Source organism: Colobus angolensis, unplaced genomic scaffold (assembly GCF_000951035.1).
Source record: "Colobus angolensis palliatus isolate OR3802 unplaced genomic scaffold, Cang.pa_1.0 Scaffold84, whole genome shotgun sequence".
Classification (NCBI taxonomy): Eukaryota; Metazoa; Chordata; class Mammalia; order Primates; family Cercopithecidae; genus Colobus; species Colobus angolensis.
The window spans coordinates 4,571,898-4,588,416 of NW_012122265.1; the positions used below are offsets into that span (position 1 = coordinate 4,571,898).

General features: G+C 34.0%; 1 protein-coding gene across 1 annotated transcript in view; it reads left to right on the plus strand.

The window, feature by feature from the left end:
- Positions 1-16,519, plus strand: part of ADAMTS6 (ADAM metallopeptidase with thrombospondin type 1 motif, 6) — a 176,644-nt gene that overhangs the window by 35,336 nt on the left and 124,789 nt on the right. Inside the window, exon 4 of the mRNA XM_011930125.1 lies at positions 4,425-4,566. Within this exon, the coding sequence (XP_011785515.1) occupies positions 4,425-4,566 (142 nt within the window). The remainder of the gene's footprint in view (positions 1-4,424; positions 4,567-16,519) is intronic.

Consider the following 16,519-nt stretch of genomic DNA (forward strand, 5'->3'; position numbering starts at 1 on the left):
ATTTTGGGAAATGTAAATATACTTTGATTTACTATGAATTTCATAATCACAGGAGAAGTATATTCTGAAACTAATGCATTTTTTTTGCTTAGTCTTAGAAGCATAAACAAAAATAGAGGCTAGGAATTCAATAATTATCTGTGTTGCTGTAGATATTAACCAGGGTTTGGCTTTTTAGTTGTGATTATATGCTGCTAGGAAAATAATCACAGGTCTGCTTTTTATATGTACAATTTTGCTCTGACAAGTATATGTTTAATAATAAGTTGTAACTACATATCATAGATGGAGACTATTCTACATTTGATAATGAGTGAGGTTCATGTTTTCTGACTGGAAAAATTTGCATATTACACCAACATACAAACCATCTATGTTTAAAATTATTATTTGATGAGAAGATTTGTATATAGTATCACTACAGTACTATTATAATTTTGATAGTAGCATATAACACTGGACATTGTAAGAATTGTATAGTTATATCTCCATTAGCTAGAACCCTAGATTAAATAAAAATTTCCCATAAATTTCAATTTTTTAAAAAAACGAGATAATTACAAAATATAAGACAACTTATATCTAATATTTTATGAAAGGAAATATTAGGTTGGCACAAAAGTAATTGTGGTTTTTGCCATTAAAGTAATTGCAAAGCCACAATTACTTTTGCACCAACCTAATAGATTTACACATTTATACCAGGAAACATACAAAAAGTGTTCATATCAGCATAATTTGCAATTCTTAGACATTGGAAATAATCCAGATATTTATTAGTAGAGAAATTATAAATAATTGTGACATACTTATAAATGGAATATTAAAGAACAATAAAAATGAACTGGCTACAATTACATTTACACACATCAACATAAAAGTATCTCATATTCACGATATTGAGCAAAAGAATAAAGTCACAAAAGACTACCCACAGTATGACTACTTTTATATAGAGTCTCAAAACAGGCAGATGATTAATAATTAGACAGTAAAATTATTAAGCAAAGCAAGGAAATTATTATTATAAAAAGTCAGAATAGTAGTTACCTTTGGGGGTGGGGGTAAATGAGGGATATTACTGGAATAAAGCACTTGAGAATTTTCATAGGAAAGAAAAATAAGGAAAAGCACTCCCAGGGTTAAATATACATTGCTCGCATCTATGTGTCTTCCACCTCTGTACCTGTATCTGTAATATTTCATAATGGTAATTGATGACTCAGAGGCATGAAAATATCCAGAATTATTATTTTAAGAATTAATTAGTAACTAAGAATTATTGTCTATAGACTTTAGTTACTTGAACATAGCAGGAAAGTAGCAGACAAATTTTGGTTAACATAGTGCAAAAAGCATTTTTCTTGCTTAACCCTTAGTTAAGAATTCAAATATAGGCCGGATGCAGTGGTTCATGCCTATAATCCCAGCACTTTGGGAGGCTAAGGCAGGAGGATCTCTTGAGACCAGGAGTTCTAGACCAGCCTGGGGAAGATGGTGAGACTCAGTACCTACAAAAGATACAAAAATTAGCCAGGCATGGTGGCACATGCCTCTGGTCCTAGCTCCTCGGGAAGCTGAGGTGGGAGGATCACTTGAGCCCAGTAGTTCAAGGCTGAAGTTAGCTGTGATCATGTCACTTCATTCCAGCCTGAGTGACACAGTGAGACCCCATCTTAAAACAAAAGAATTAAAACAGGAAAACGATCCCATCCCTCACATATTTAAATCAAGGTTTTACTGTAAATACCAGATATGGTTACTAGAAGGAAAATGTACTGCACATGTAGTAAACATGCATAGAAATGTACAGACAATTTAAATCCACCTTGCAGATATATCCCCACATTTGCTTTACTGGCAGACACTTGACTTGTAAGCCTTTGTACAAATATAACCAAATCCATTTCAAAAGTCCTTTGTTTATTCCATGTTTCTAAATACTGGTTCATTTTTAAAGATCCATGTGGTTTTCCTTTATATTTTATTTCATACGGTGTTTTATTCTTCTGTAAAAATATACTGGAAAAGGAGAACAAGACTTGTCTAGACTACATTAATACAAAGCAATAGGTGCTTCCAAAGAACTAAAACAAAAATACACGTTTGGGATAAACTTTCTTAGAAGAGTTTTGACCACAGGTGCGTGCAGTTCATGGCATTCTTGGTGGTGTGAAGGCCATTGCAGTTGTCCTCTGGTTTGGTAGTGTTTAAAGAATATGAACCATGATTAGAAGCCCACTAATATTAATATATTGAAACAATAATTTTAGATGAAGCAATTATTCTTGCTTCCTTCTGGGTTAAGTCAGTTTCCAATTTGCCATCAGAAAAGAGTTTTTTCCTCAGGATAAACTCTTAAACTCTTCTTTGGAGTCCACACAGTTCTTCCTCTGATTCTGGGTTAATTTTATGTATTACTAAAAGTAATTATTTTAAAATTTAAATAAAATAAGTTGGTGTCACCAAAAGCTGGTGTCACTTAGGTGAATATATCCTACACTTTTTTGGTTATGTCATTGTAAATATTTTTTGCCTATTGGATACCTACTTCAGTACACAATTTAAAATAAATATTTTCTATAAAAAAGATTTATAGTAGTGCTTAACTTGTTATTTTATTTTTATTACATATTTAATTCATTTCATAAAGATGTTTATAATTTTATTGTCAATAGAAATGAAACAGATATTTTAGAAGAAAGTTGGAGAATTAAACTACTAATTCAGTTATCTCACCAATATCCATATTATCAAAATGGTTCTTTTCCCATTATACTATTCAAATATGACCTCTTTGTCATTAACCTTAATATATATAATTTAAAATTTACTAGTAGCATTACATTTGCCTAAAGTTTGCATATCCTTATAGATTAAAGATATATTACTTAATAAAACCAAAAAAGCATTCTATTTAAAAAATTCATCTAGAGGTAATTTTTCTTGCTGAGGTACATGTTAATTTCTAAAAGTATAATAAAAAGGAAATAAAAAAGTGTTCTGTTATGAAAACTGGATAGCTGGGTGAAAAAAGATTGTTCTTTATTAGTTAGATACCTTGAGCAGTGACAAACGAAATGATTGTAGTAGCCAATGGTAAAATCCATCTGTATTAGTACCATACTTAATATTCCATCTAAATATTTCTTATTGATTAAAAAATTAGGAGGGCATGAAAGAAAGGAGAAGGATATAAAGAAGACAGTAATCTGTCTCTTTGGTCTTTAACTCTATATCACCTTAGGAATAGTATGGTTCACTTTTTAAAAGGTATTAATTTGCTGCTGTGTGTGAACATACCTTTTTATATAACAAATTGACTTTGACATGTTAAGAATATAAGAAACTTTTAAGTGAATAGGAAAGTGATTGTTATGCATAGTTCTTTCTTAGTTATCTATAAATGAAAAATTGTACTGTCCTAAATAACAGTTGAGGAACTTCTACTTGTGAAATTATTTTCCTTTGGCAAAGTGGATGGAAAAGATTTGGGAAAAAAAAAAAAACACAAGTGCTGGCACAATGGACAGGAATGTTGGAAAAAATTTTTAAATGTTGGCATAGGAATTCTTTAAAAATTCTAACTTACTCACATGTGAAATGAAAGTAAAAAAGCATCTGTCCTATTTTATGCACACTGACTAAATAAAAATGAGCAATTATATTTAGCAAAGTTTAAAGCTCTTTAAACTAAGGTATTCTGTCTGGGTTTTGGCGACCTTTATGTTATTTGTTCCACTGAATTAAAATATTATGTTTGAGTGCAGGCATAGCTTGAAACGTAGAAATTATACAAAGAAGAGAACATTCTCTTTTCCAATTCTGATGATCCTAGATGAAATATGAAATTTTTGAGAGACTAAACACTTCTAATATATTTGAGAGGAAAACTTTGGTCCTTGGCCTCATCTGTCATTCAACCCATTTATTAGTGAAATATTTCAAGAACCTATGGACATGCCTTAACACAACATCTATTGTTCTGCCCAAGGTGGAACTATATAAATTAGGTCTTTAAGGATTATAACCATAATTATTTTTTAAAAATTTTCTGCATTTCATGTTTTTAATTCTACTACCAGATGTGGTTATATTTTGAATGAAAACAAACAAGAAGCTTAGAGCAATATGAAATTCTGTTTTGATTCCTTGAGAAATTAGTTTAAATCAAGGCCAACATGACATTTTCAGATTGTTGTCTGAAATGATTTTATTGTGTCTTGGTGCTGAAATGAATTATTTGGAGCTCTTATTCAGGTTTCAGTAAAGCTATTCTGTTCTGTCATGTGATTATTTATTGGGAGAATGTATTGTTTTTCATGCATCAAGTTATTAAAACAAAGCTCAACACATGGTTTCATAATTGTGCCTGAAATAGTCCATAGAGTACCTAATTTCCTTTGATCCTTTATGTTGAACAGTTCAGGCCGTGGTACTTGCCTTGATAATGAGCCTCCCAAGCGTGACTTTCTTTATCCAGCTGTGGCCCCAGGTCAGGTGTATGATGCTGATGAGCAATGTCGTTTCCAGTATGGAGCAACCTCCCGCCAATGTAAATATGGGGTAAGAAGTCTTCATCCTTATGTTTCGTCATTTATATGTGTTCTTCCATGACACAGATGTTAAGATGGAATTATGATGAATGTCATTTCCCTCTAGCAATATCTTTAATTTAAATATAGCTTTTGACACTGCAGTTTTTCTGATATCATATTTATAATATTTTTTCTAAATGTTTCAATAATCCTAAGTTAAGCACATTACAGATTTCTTGTGAGGGATGCAGGTAGAATTTTAGTAATTCTTAATGTGTTTTTTCTTTAAATCTTAAATTTATGATGCCGACTTTATTTTGTCTTTTGAAATATTATGACTTTAAAATCCCTCTACATGCCTCTTTTCTGATACTCTTATAATTGAGCTAAAGGAAATTTTTACATTAGCTGGACGGCTTTACTTTTATTCATACTTGATAGTACTAAGTCACTTCATGTTGCTTCATCCACTGCCCACATTCCAACACCACAACCAAGCAGGAACAAGATGACATTAGCTCAAGTAATGAAACAAGGAAAATTGCTATGGAAGAAAAAAATGTAGGCATCATAATTTACTCTGTGTGTCTGCCTTAAAAATAAGTCACAGTGTCTACATCAGAAAATGAATACAAATTCTTTTTAAGTTTCACAGAGCAAGATTTTAGTGGACATGTTCGTATTAAGAACACAATATAAGCATAGTGAATGAAAAAATGGATTTTTAATATGTCAAATTGCTTACCAAAAAAATTCAGATTTAAAAAATAAGTTGAAAGCCTTGATTTCTTTTTTTTTTTTTTTTTTTGAGACAGAGTCTTGCTCTGTCGCCCAGGCTGAAATTCAGGGGTGCAGTCTTGGCTCACTGCAACCTGTCTCCTGGGTTCAAGCGATTCTCCTGCCTCAGCCTCCTGAGTAGCTGGGAAGACAGGTGTGCACCATCATGCCTAGCTAATTTTTGTATTTTTAGTGGAGATGGGATTTTGCCATGTTGGCCAGGCTGGTCTCAAACTCCTGGCCTCAAGTGATCCACCCACCTTGGCCTCCCAAAGAGCTAGGATTATAGGCGTGAGCCACCGTGCCCGGCCTGATTTCTATTTTTATGCAAATAGTCTTTTAAATCCTGTTTTAGAAATAATAATAATTAAGTGTTAGGGTGGTATTGTACTGTATCATTGTACTGTATGTATCCTCTTTGGGTACAGAATAAAGGGAAGTGTTTTCTTAAATATCTCTTGGGTGACAAGTATATTATTGTTATTCTTGTTAGGCTTTAGCAGCATATTTCTGCACTAGATTTAAAGATTGTGTGTGATTATATGGGTATGTAGAACCTTGTGTAAAACTTTGGCTTATCTTTAATCTTATTTTGTATGGTTCTAGTTTCTTTTGTTCTTAGGTTGTTTGTTTCAATAAAAGTCAGTCAAACTTTAACCACAGTCTTTCTATATGTACTTATGGATTAATACATTGAAATTCATGATCAAATGAACTTAGAAAATTTCTGTTAGATTATTCATATCCATGTCTCTCATTTCTTTGTTAGCAAGTGAAATAATCTATATTTTTGTTTTCTATTGGAAACTGGATTTTAACTCCACCTGCAAATTTCTACATGAGATAATTTATATTATCAGTTTTGTAGAATCTATGGCTACAGGATACAGTCTTTTTCTCTCTCAAATAAATTAATAAAAAATTGACTCAATTCTTCTTGCTATATCTGTATAATTCAGTTCAGACTAATTGATTTGAAATGAGATAAACAATACAAAATTACATATTTTTACTTTATGTTCCTTATATTCTGCTTTTACATTCTTTTTATTTGAGATGGAGTTTTGCTCTGTCACCCAGGCTGGAATGCAGTGGCACAATTTTGGCTCACTACAGCCTCCACCTCCTGGGTTCAAGAGAGTCTCTCACCTCAACCTCTGAGTAGCTGGGATTACAGGCATGTGCCACCACACCTGGCTGTTTTGTATTTTTAGTAGAGATGGGGTTTCACCATGTTGGCCAGGCTGGTCTTGAATTCCTGGACCTCAAGTGATCAGCCTGCCTCGGCCTCCCAAAGTGTTGGGATTACCGACGTAAGCTACTGTGTCTTAATATGTTTTGTTTATAAAGACTTCTGTAATAGGTACAAAATAAAATTGGAAAACTGAGAAAGACATTAGCATCTTACAAACCTATACAGTTTTAAGCATTTTATCATGAATCCTTTTCACTTTGATTTGTAGCAAAATAATGGTTTCCCTAGATTCATATGAAAATGCTTGTGTTATTTTTTTAAGTGCTATATGTTACTAACAAAGTGTATTGAGTCATAACTGATTCTTTACAATCACTCCCACCTCTGAACTTGTGTCGGTTTACACAAACCTACACTGGTTTATATCTGGTGAATCCCTAAAGTTTTAAACAATTCTAAATACTACTTTGGAAAACAATAGTGTTTTCAAAGTTCAGAGTCCAGTGGGTAAGCAAATCATACTTCAGATGGTAGCTGAAGGGAAAAACAAACCAGCCCTGATTTAGGTAGCTGTCTGAGTGTAGCATGCTGAAATGAACACTAAATACAGTTGCTGTAGACAGGAGAACACTTTAGAATTTTTGAGAGGGGATACATCTGGTATTGAAAAATCATGAAATGATTCCTCTTTCAACTAGCGGATCTCTCATGATGTCAGGAAAGATTTTAAAGAACTACAGAATGGGCTGGGCGTGGTGGCTCACCCTGTAATCCCAGCACTTTGGGAGGCCGAGGTGGGTGAATCACAAGGTCAGGAGATCGAGACCATCTTGGCCAACATGGTGAAACCTCATCTCTACTAAAAGTACAAAAATTAGCCGGTGTGGTGATGCACGCCTCTCAGCTACTCAGGAGGCTGAGGCAGGGGAATCACTTGAACCTGAGAAGTGGAAGTTGCAGTGAGCCGAGATCGGGCCACTGCACTCCAATCCAGCCTGGGCTACAGAGGGAGACTTAGTCTAAAAAAAAAAAAAAAAGAACTACCAAAGGATCTATACTGCAGAAGTGATAAGCTTTCCATCTCTTCCACTGGGCCATGAAGTAGTCATTGCTGGGTTACCAGTGATTACATCTGTAGTTAAGAAAAATCTTGCCTGGATTCTTAGTGAGTAGGTTCATTAATATACATGTTAGTTATGTTTGGAAATTTACATGAAAATTTTTCTGTTTTATTTTACTCATGGCAACATTTTTCATATTATTCTTGCATATCATCTATTCTTATTTTTCAGGTGTTATTAAAATTCCTATAGAAGTTGTGAGGAGGTTGTAATGGCTATGAATACAAAGAACAAAACAGTACAGTACAATATACAGAGTAATATAGTTGTATAATGCAGTAATCTATAAATGATGTATAGTCTCTGGTATTTATGTAGTGACTTTTTTCTGAGCTACCTCAGACTGAGTTGATAAAAATCATAATTATTGGCCAGGCGCGGTGGCTCATGCCTGTAATCCCAGCACTTTGGGAGCCCGAAGCAGGTGGATCACCTGAGGTTGGGAGTTTGAGACCAGCCTGGCCAATGTGGAGAAACCCTGTCTCTACTAAAAATACAAAATTAGCCAGGCGTGGTGGCACATGCCTGTAATCCCAGCTACTCAGGAGGCTGAGGCTGGAGAATCGCTTGAACCCGAGAGGCGAGGGTTGCAATGAGCTGAGATCGTGCCACTGCACTCCAGCCTGGGCAACAAGAGTGAAACTCCATCTCAAAAAACAAACAAACAAACAAATCATAATTATTATATAATATTTTATAGGTGAGGAAACTAAAAATACAGAATGTGATATACCTACTCCAAAGTAAAATAAATAAAGTCCTAATTGATGTCAGTTCTGTTTTCTATTAGGAGTAGTAATTATGTTAATGAAGCAAAGGTAGCAGATGTATTTTGTTTCACAAGACACTTGTTATTAAATTTTTATCAGGTAATGTCTGTTACTAAAAATCTTCTAAAACGTCCCTATCTTGTCCCAGTCTTTTTTGGGGGAGAGGTGGTCAGGAGATCTTCTCTAAAGTCATTTTTTAGGGTCATAAGTTATCAGATGTCTGAAACTCTGAGTCCTGGATTTGAGTGAATTTCTTTTCTTTCACCTTGTATAAAAAGATAGGATGTCTTCAAGGTAAAATACAAGTACAGACAAGTAGCCTGAAAAGCTAGATTCTTACTAGGTCATCTAAAAATATCTGCTAGCTCTGCTGTAGTTTTCTAAGGGGACTTGGATAATTCCTGGATGAAAATACATTGCAAATAAAACAATAGTATCAGTATGTCCAAGAAATGTTTCTTTGCCTTTTTAGAGTAACAAGCTCTTTCCTGGAAAACTCTGGAGAATCTGTTGTCTCACTTCTCTTCCATTTTCCGTTAATCTCCTCTTTTATTAGAAAAGAATACAAAAACTGAATTAACAAAAAGCATATCGCAGTAATAACAATAAGTTTAAACGTAGGAAGGAAGTCACTAATGAACCTATATAATGTAGGGGCCGTAGGTGATCTTTTGACTGCTTCCCAAAAGGCATAGATTAATTTAAGGCTCAGCCTCAGCTTTAGCTCTTTATTTCTTTATTCTGTCACTTAAATCATATCTCAAATACTGTTTTCCAGTACACTTAATGGTTCAGTATAGGTTAACAATATCCAGTACATAATTTACTATTGATTATTAAGAGCTGATTGTTCATCTACAGGTAGATTTAAGGCCACAAAATGAAAGAAATTTTATAGACATCATAGCTTGGTTTATTTATGGGAAATTTTTATTGTCTATGAAGTTTGTCATTGTTTACACAGACTTAAGAGTTAGCACATAAATGCATAATAGTGTGTTGTACATGTTACTGCTTATTTTAAATGTAGAACTGAAGAATCAGTAGATCATATATCCGGAACCATAAATGGGATGATCTAGTACATGGTGTCATGATGGATGGAACAGCATATTTTTATCAGAATATTTTAAATAAAAAAAATCTGTTCACCATAAACTATTACCTATGACCTAGAATTGACCATTAATAGATTTTACTCAGTCTTGGGCACTTTTTTTCAGTGAACAGCAGCCAGGTTGTTCTTGTAAACTTCAGATAGCAAGAGGGTATGACAAGCATGCAAACTGTCTTTTATTTACCTGGCACATGACATTCAATAAATGTTTTCATTTCCTCTATGAACTTCTGTCATCTATGATAACATTTCTGTATAGATGATAATGCTGGTACTGCTTTAGGAGAATCTGAACCTTTTGTACTTTGGGGAGCATGTTAAGATACTCCAAGGCACACATACTGACTCAATTTCACTCTTAAGTCTCAGCTCAAATGTCAGTTTTTCTTCAGACAGGCCTTCTGGCTGATCATTCCCTATTAAAAAGGCTTTCCCCAGTTACTCTGTTTCACATTATACTGTTTATTTCTTTCATAGCACTTTTAAAATCCATAATCATGTTGCTTATTTGGTTACTTATTAAATGTGATCATGTAAATGAGGCCTTTTCTAACAACATTACTTAATATTGTACATCCACATGCACACACACACACAGACTTTCTATCATTTTCCTTGTCTTATATTTCTCCTTAATATTTATAAATTTCTAACATACTATCTATTTTACTTGTTTATCTTGCTTATTACTGTTTTCCCCACTGGAAAGTATTTTTCTTGGGGGCAGATATTTTGTCTGTTTCATTCACAGCTATATCCCCAGTGACTAGAACAGTGCCTGGCCCATGGTAGGTGCTCAGTTAATACTTGTTGTATGAATAAGCTGATAATTATCATGGGAGTGTAATTGCCATGAGGGGAAGGATTCCACCTGACTTGTTTATGGCTATTTGTATAGCGACTAGCTCAATGCCTGGCTCATATGGGAACTCAATAAATATTTGATAAATAAAGGAGTGAGAAGAGTTATCTGGTGAAGAGAGTGGGGAGAGGGCCGTTGTGAAGACCCTGAGCCTGTGTATTTGAAGAGCTGAGAGAAAGCCACTGTGCCCAGTGCTCTCAAATAAACACTACACAGAAGAAACAGGAGAAAAAGGTAGAAGCCAAGTGTAACTGCACCTTATAGGCCACGTTAAGTTTTTGTCTTAAAAGCAGCAAGAAACTATTGAAGTATTTTTAATGGATGAGACCAAGAGATGCGCAGAAAATAACAGAATTTCTAAGGCATATTATGTCTTAGGAAACAAGTTTAATTATGTAATCTGGAAAACCCAAGTTAGAAAATTAAAGGCTTTTGTGAAGTGATCTATGATGTCCTCTTTTCCCTTTTCTCTTGCCCTCCAAACACACACTGTGCAGAGTACTAAAACAGCTCTGCCACTGATGATTCTCCAGTGTAGCAATGTCCTTACTTTTCTAGGTAAAAATAAATTCATTCTTTTTATACTAGAGGGTGCTCATAACTCTGAAATGAGATGAATGGAGGTTTTTGTGTGTAAAGGTGTGTGGGCTCCATAATTTTGATTTAAGATTGCAGAATCCCAGTGTGTTGTAGTGGAAACATAAAAGAACTATGAAAAGAGATTATGACATAACTTTAAGACTTCTCATTAATTTTGACTCTTTCCAGTGGAAATGTATGTGTGGCCATTGTTATATTTTACTTACAGATCACCAAACTTGAAAGTTTTCTCTTCTACTTACCTCAATTAGATGATTAATGATAGAATAATCGACAAGTGGTTGAGTACCATATTTGTTCCAAATTTTAAGTGATAAGAGACTTTCAGGATTTATTATTAGAAATGAAGATCAAAAGAGTAAATATAGATATAAATTCGGATTAATTTATAGTAAGAAATCTAGTCATATAGTTTATATTCATTCAATTCTATTGAAATCTGCATACTTTCTCACTGAAACAAACCTACCTGGTAGGCCAATTTATTATTGAAAAATTATTCGGTAAGCATTGCATAAAAATATGGGGTAGTACATAGATTATTTTCTTAATATATTAATTAATAACTATAATAATAATGCCATCAAGCTATGCCTACCTGAATATAGCTCTTTGACATCAGGGTAACTGCTAGAGACAAGATAGTTGAGTTCTCTGATCAGGGTATCCTCCCCGTGGAGAATATTTAATAAAAAACAACATACTTTGTCTCTCAGACTCATGCTTACTCCCTTTTGTTTATTATTTTATCACCACCAATTAAATAAGATTCAGTCATTATTGCATTATTATTGAGAATAATTCTTTCATATAATTGTATGTTAGTTGTACGAGTCTTTTGGGGGTATCACTGGCCACCTATGCAACTTTTTTAAGAGATACAGACAACTTGGGAGAGGATAGCAAGGAAATACTGAGAAGTACGTATAAGGGAATGAGAAAATGAGTTTGAGTAGCCTGTAAAAAAGAAAGCTAAATGTTGGCCTCGAAACCATTTTCTGGTTTTGGAACACTTATTACAGTTTGATTGCTGGTAACAAATTGTTCTGCTTCTCTACCAAGAGCATAAAATATCCCACAGTTGTCTTAATTTTTACAACTGGAAGGATGTAGATTAGGTATTAGGAAGAATTTCAAGTTATTAAATATTGGAATGTTAAACTGAGAAAGATTATAGAATCACACTTTCTTTGAAGATTTTAAGGTGGTATAAATATTCTACAGTGTCGTTTGATACGGGCTTAGGGAATAAAAGGTGTGTAATTATTTTAGCACCTCAATATTCTTTTGAAATCCAAACATATATTTATCAGGCATACACTTGACAAGAAGTTTATTTGATTTTTTTCTTAAATTCTAAGCTAAAATCATAAGTCCATGATCACTTGTATCATTAAAGATTACTAGTTTTTACCCTGCATTTGCTTCTTAGAGGTTTTTTCTTTCTTTTCTTTTCTTTTTTTTTTTTAACCGTTTAGTCAGTTTTGAATACTTTTAAGTTGGTGATTAGTTATATAAACGGGATTTGTGGATTAAGGGGTTTTTTTTAGTTTAATTTTTGTTTTTTTGCCTTTCTAAGATCTGTTGCACTTAAATTTCTCATTACCCGTAACATAACAGGATTAAACTATTTAAGGCAAAAATAAGGGTACATTATCCTCTTTCTTCAGATCGCTGCTAAACACCTGGAACTAGGCCATAAGGTCACCATATGTTGGTTTTCAATTTTCCTTTGTGAGATCAAATGATAAGTAACCTTTCTAAGCACTGATGCTCCTTCCTGACCTTTAGGGCTTTGCTTTCCCTCTTTACCTTCAGGATCCTTTATTGCAAGCAGCTGTTGAGAGGTGTTACTGATAGGCTAATGTGAACAAAGAGGATGTTTTATATTTAGAACCAAGGACCCAACATGCGTAGAATTTAGAGTTTCCCAAGGGCCGAAAGTGTGCGCATGTCTCTTTTTTATTCTTTAAAGTTTATTTTTAAAAAAATTTTAAGGCCAACCAGCAAGTGTAAACCAACAATAAAATCCTAAGCTCCTCAACCAACTGATATACCCCTGCCTTCCTTCTTGGCCAAGGTTATTCCAAAATAAACCTGAAAATCTAGTTGAGGCTACGATGGGAAGGTGGGGTCAGACATACCTCATTATGCCGTCCTCTCTTTGGAAGGTACAACTGACCAACATTATCATTAAAACAGAGATCTTAAGATTGATGAAACAGACTCTTTGTAGCAATAAGATACCAAATTCCAACCTGACTGTCGTATAGCATCACATGACAGATAGCAGGCCCTGAAAAAAATGGAAGAATTTTACCCTAAAATCTATTTATTCGGCATATGTTGAAGTGGCCCTGCAGAGCTGTCTCGTGTAGGGAGAATCCACATTCTGCAGAGAATCTCCTTCCCTTTCCAGATCTTTTCCCTGATCCAGCAGAGAATTAATCTTTTTAAGTCTAATAAGAAACATTTACAAACTATTCTCTCTTGGAAGCCTGCTTACCTGGAGGCTTCATCTGCATAATACGAACCTTGGTTTTCACAATTCCTTATCCTAACCCAGACATTCTCTTCTATTGATTCCAGGTCTTTAGATAATAACTCTTTGAACCAATTGCCAATCAGAAAATCTTTTGCTCCACCTATGACCTGGAACTCCCCACCCCTTTAAACATATAAAACCAAGCTGTAGCCTGACTTGGGCATATGTTCTTAGGATCTCCTGGGGCCCTGTCATGGGCCGTTGATGACTCATATTTGACCTAGAATAAATCTTGTCAAATATTTTACGGAGTTTGACTCTTTTTTGCTGACACAATAAAAACACCATTTTCTCTTCACATACTGCTTTCCTTAATGACATAATAATTATAAAATGATTTTGTACTTTTATAATGTCACCTCCTCCCCTTGTGTAAGCTGCTAATTTTAATTTTCCTCAGTAAATAGAAGAGTTTCTCTTCCCATTTTTTAGTCTGCTTTAACATACATAGTTTCTTAAAAATAATGAAAACATTAGAAAAGGTAATTCTAACATTTTTTAGAAATTATAAAGAGTCTTTGTGAAATAATCATTCTATTATCAAAAAAGCTCTGGTTCAGTTCTTTACAAGGTTATTTTCTGCGTATCAGGTAAGTTATTTTACATTAGATGATTACTATAAAACTCTGTTTTGTAAATATACTTTTATTATTCACTTATATTTGTTAATATTTTAAATTATTATTAATACTTGCAAATAGTGTTGTTCATTTCAAAACTCAAGTAAACCGTAAATCTGTGAATTGATACTAAAATTTTAAATAAGTAGGGATATTTTTAAATGTCTTGTTTCTTGGAAGACCATGAAACACTTTTGTGAAATATGTTAACAGTATCTTTTTAAAATCCAGACCGAAGTGTTGATATTACATTTAGAAGTCCCAGTAATAATAATGCGTAAGTTGATTCCTAAACTCATATACTGAGTGAATATGTTATAAATTAGTACATACTAGTTATAATTTGGAGATATTGGCCGTTAAAATCAAAGTAAAAAATAGGAGGGTATTAAGTTTAGTGAGGTTTTATATTTTATTGGAATACAAAAGCAAACCATTACTAATCAGCCTTAATTGGCCAGTGCCATTATTCAGTTCTATTACATTTAAGAGAAATGGAAAGTAACTTAGGTGTGTGGTGATTATCTTGGACACTGATTATCGAACAGAGCTGATTCAAATCTGTATCTAGTTAGAATTGAAACAAATGGCTAAATTTTTCTGAACCTAAAGTTTCTCACATTTTCTAAAGAGATTACCATGATGAATAAATGAGACACAAATATGAATATGCCTGGCATAGTAGTTGATAGTATACCCTGAAAAAAAACATTAGTTCCTTTCTTTTATTCCTGCCTACAACATCCCTACTAAGTGATCATGAAATATGTGCTGAAGTATCTACAGTGATAGGGATTCAGTTTTAGTTCATCATGGTTCACTCTGACTTTTGGAAGATTCTTCTATATATAGAACTGAAATCTGCTGCCTCTAGCTTTTACGCGTTGATTGAACTGACTTCTTTTCTAGGTTGACCTGCACATTTTTTTCCCCAGTCATTTATAAAATTGACTTTCTAAACTGCAGGAAAATAGTTCCAGTTTCAACAACAGGACAAACAGTAAACACAATCATTCCTTCAGGTATGAAAACAAAAATGCTAGATAAAATAAAACTAATAAACTCAACTAAATTTAGTTCATTTAGCTACAACATGTGATAAGAAGGGACATAGGAACAACTGAGGAATGAAGCCAGTATAATGCATGAGCCTTGTTTTTTTCATGTGTGATTGTTTCCTAGTATATTAATGATCTGAAGTTATCAGGCAAGCTTTCTCATATTTAAAGAAATAGTCTATAGCATTAATGGTGGTTTATGCTACCATTGGTTTTAAAGACATGGTGGTTTACTTAGTGGCTTTATTTCCAAAATACTAAGCTTTCTATTGCAGCCATGAGGGCAGATGAAGAAACTGTGAAGATACACATCGTTTGTATCATTTGTGTTATAGTTTAAAAGATGATTGATAAAGCTAAAGTCTGGATCCAATTCTTAACTTTTATGAAAGTGGTCTCTATTGGAGGCAAATGTCCTCCAAAGCCAATGTCTCTAAGAAGGAAGCATTACAAACTACAGAGATTAAGGCTGCAAAGGATCAGCTGATTGGGATGCTGGGAACAAATGCCAGCAGAGATTTAACTGTGTAAATGCTTTAATGAGGCAAAAAATGGCACCCATAAGAAACTGAAGCCCCAGGCTTGTGCCTCACATAAGAAGAAAGTAAAACCGTATACAGCCTACATGGTGCTGACCAAATAAATCAACATGACAAATTGATTCAGTGAAAACCTTGGGATGTGTGATAGAAATAAATGAAGATGCACTTCTACAATTCAAGAGGCACAGAATACACAAAGAAAAAGTAATGTTCACTGAAGATAAGCTTGAATACAAAAATACAACACAAGGAAACAATCCACCATGAAGTTGACAAGTTAGGAAAATTAATGACCCAAGACAAAAAGATATGGAAATATCGAAGACAGGTTAAGAAATAGGTGATTGAAATGAGAAGGTCTAATGTAAGTTGAATAGGAGCTTTAGAAGAAAAAATAGGAAAGATACACATTAAAAGAGATAATAACTAATAGTTTTTTAGAATCAAAGAAAGACATAGAAATTAGAGCATGAATCTCAAGTAGATAAATAAAAAGAACACTTAGATACAGTGATGAAGCCCAGGCAAAGTAACTCACGCCTGTAATCCTAGCTCTTTGGGAGGCCAAGGCAGGCGGATCACTTGAGGTCAGGAGCTCAAGACCAGCTTGGTCAACATGGTGAAACCCTGTCTCTACTAAAAATACAAAAATTAGCCAGGTGTGGTGGCAGGTGCCTATAATCCCAGCTACTCAGGAGGCTGAGGCAGGAGAATCACTTGAACCCAGGAGGCAGGGGTTGCAGTGAGACAAGATGGCACCACTGCACTCCAGCC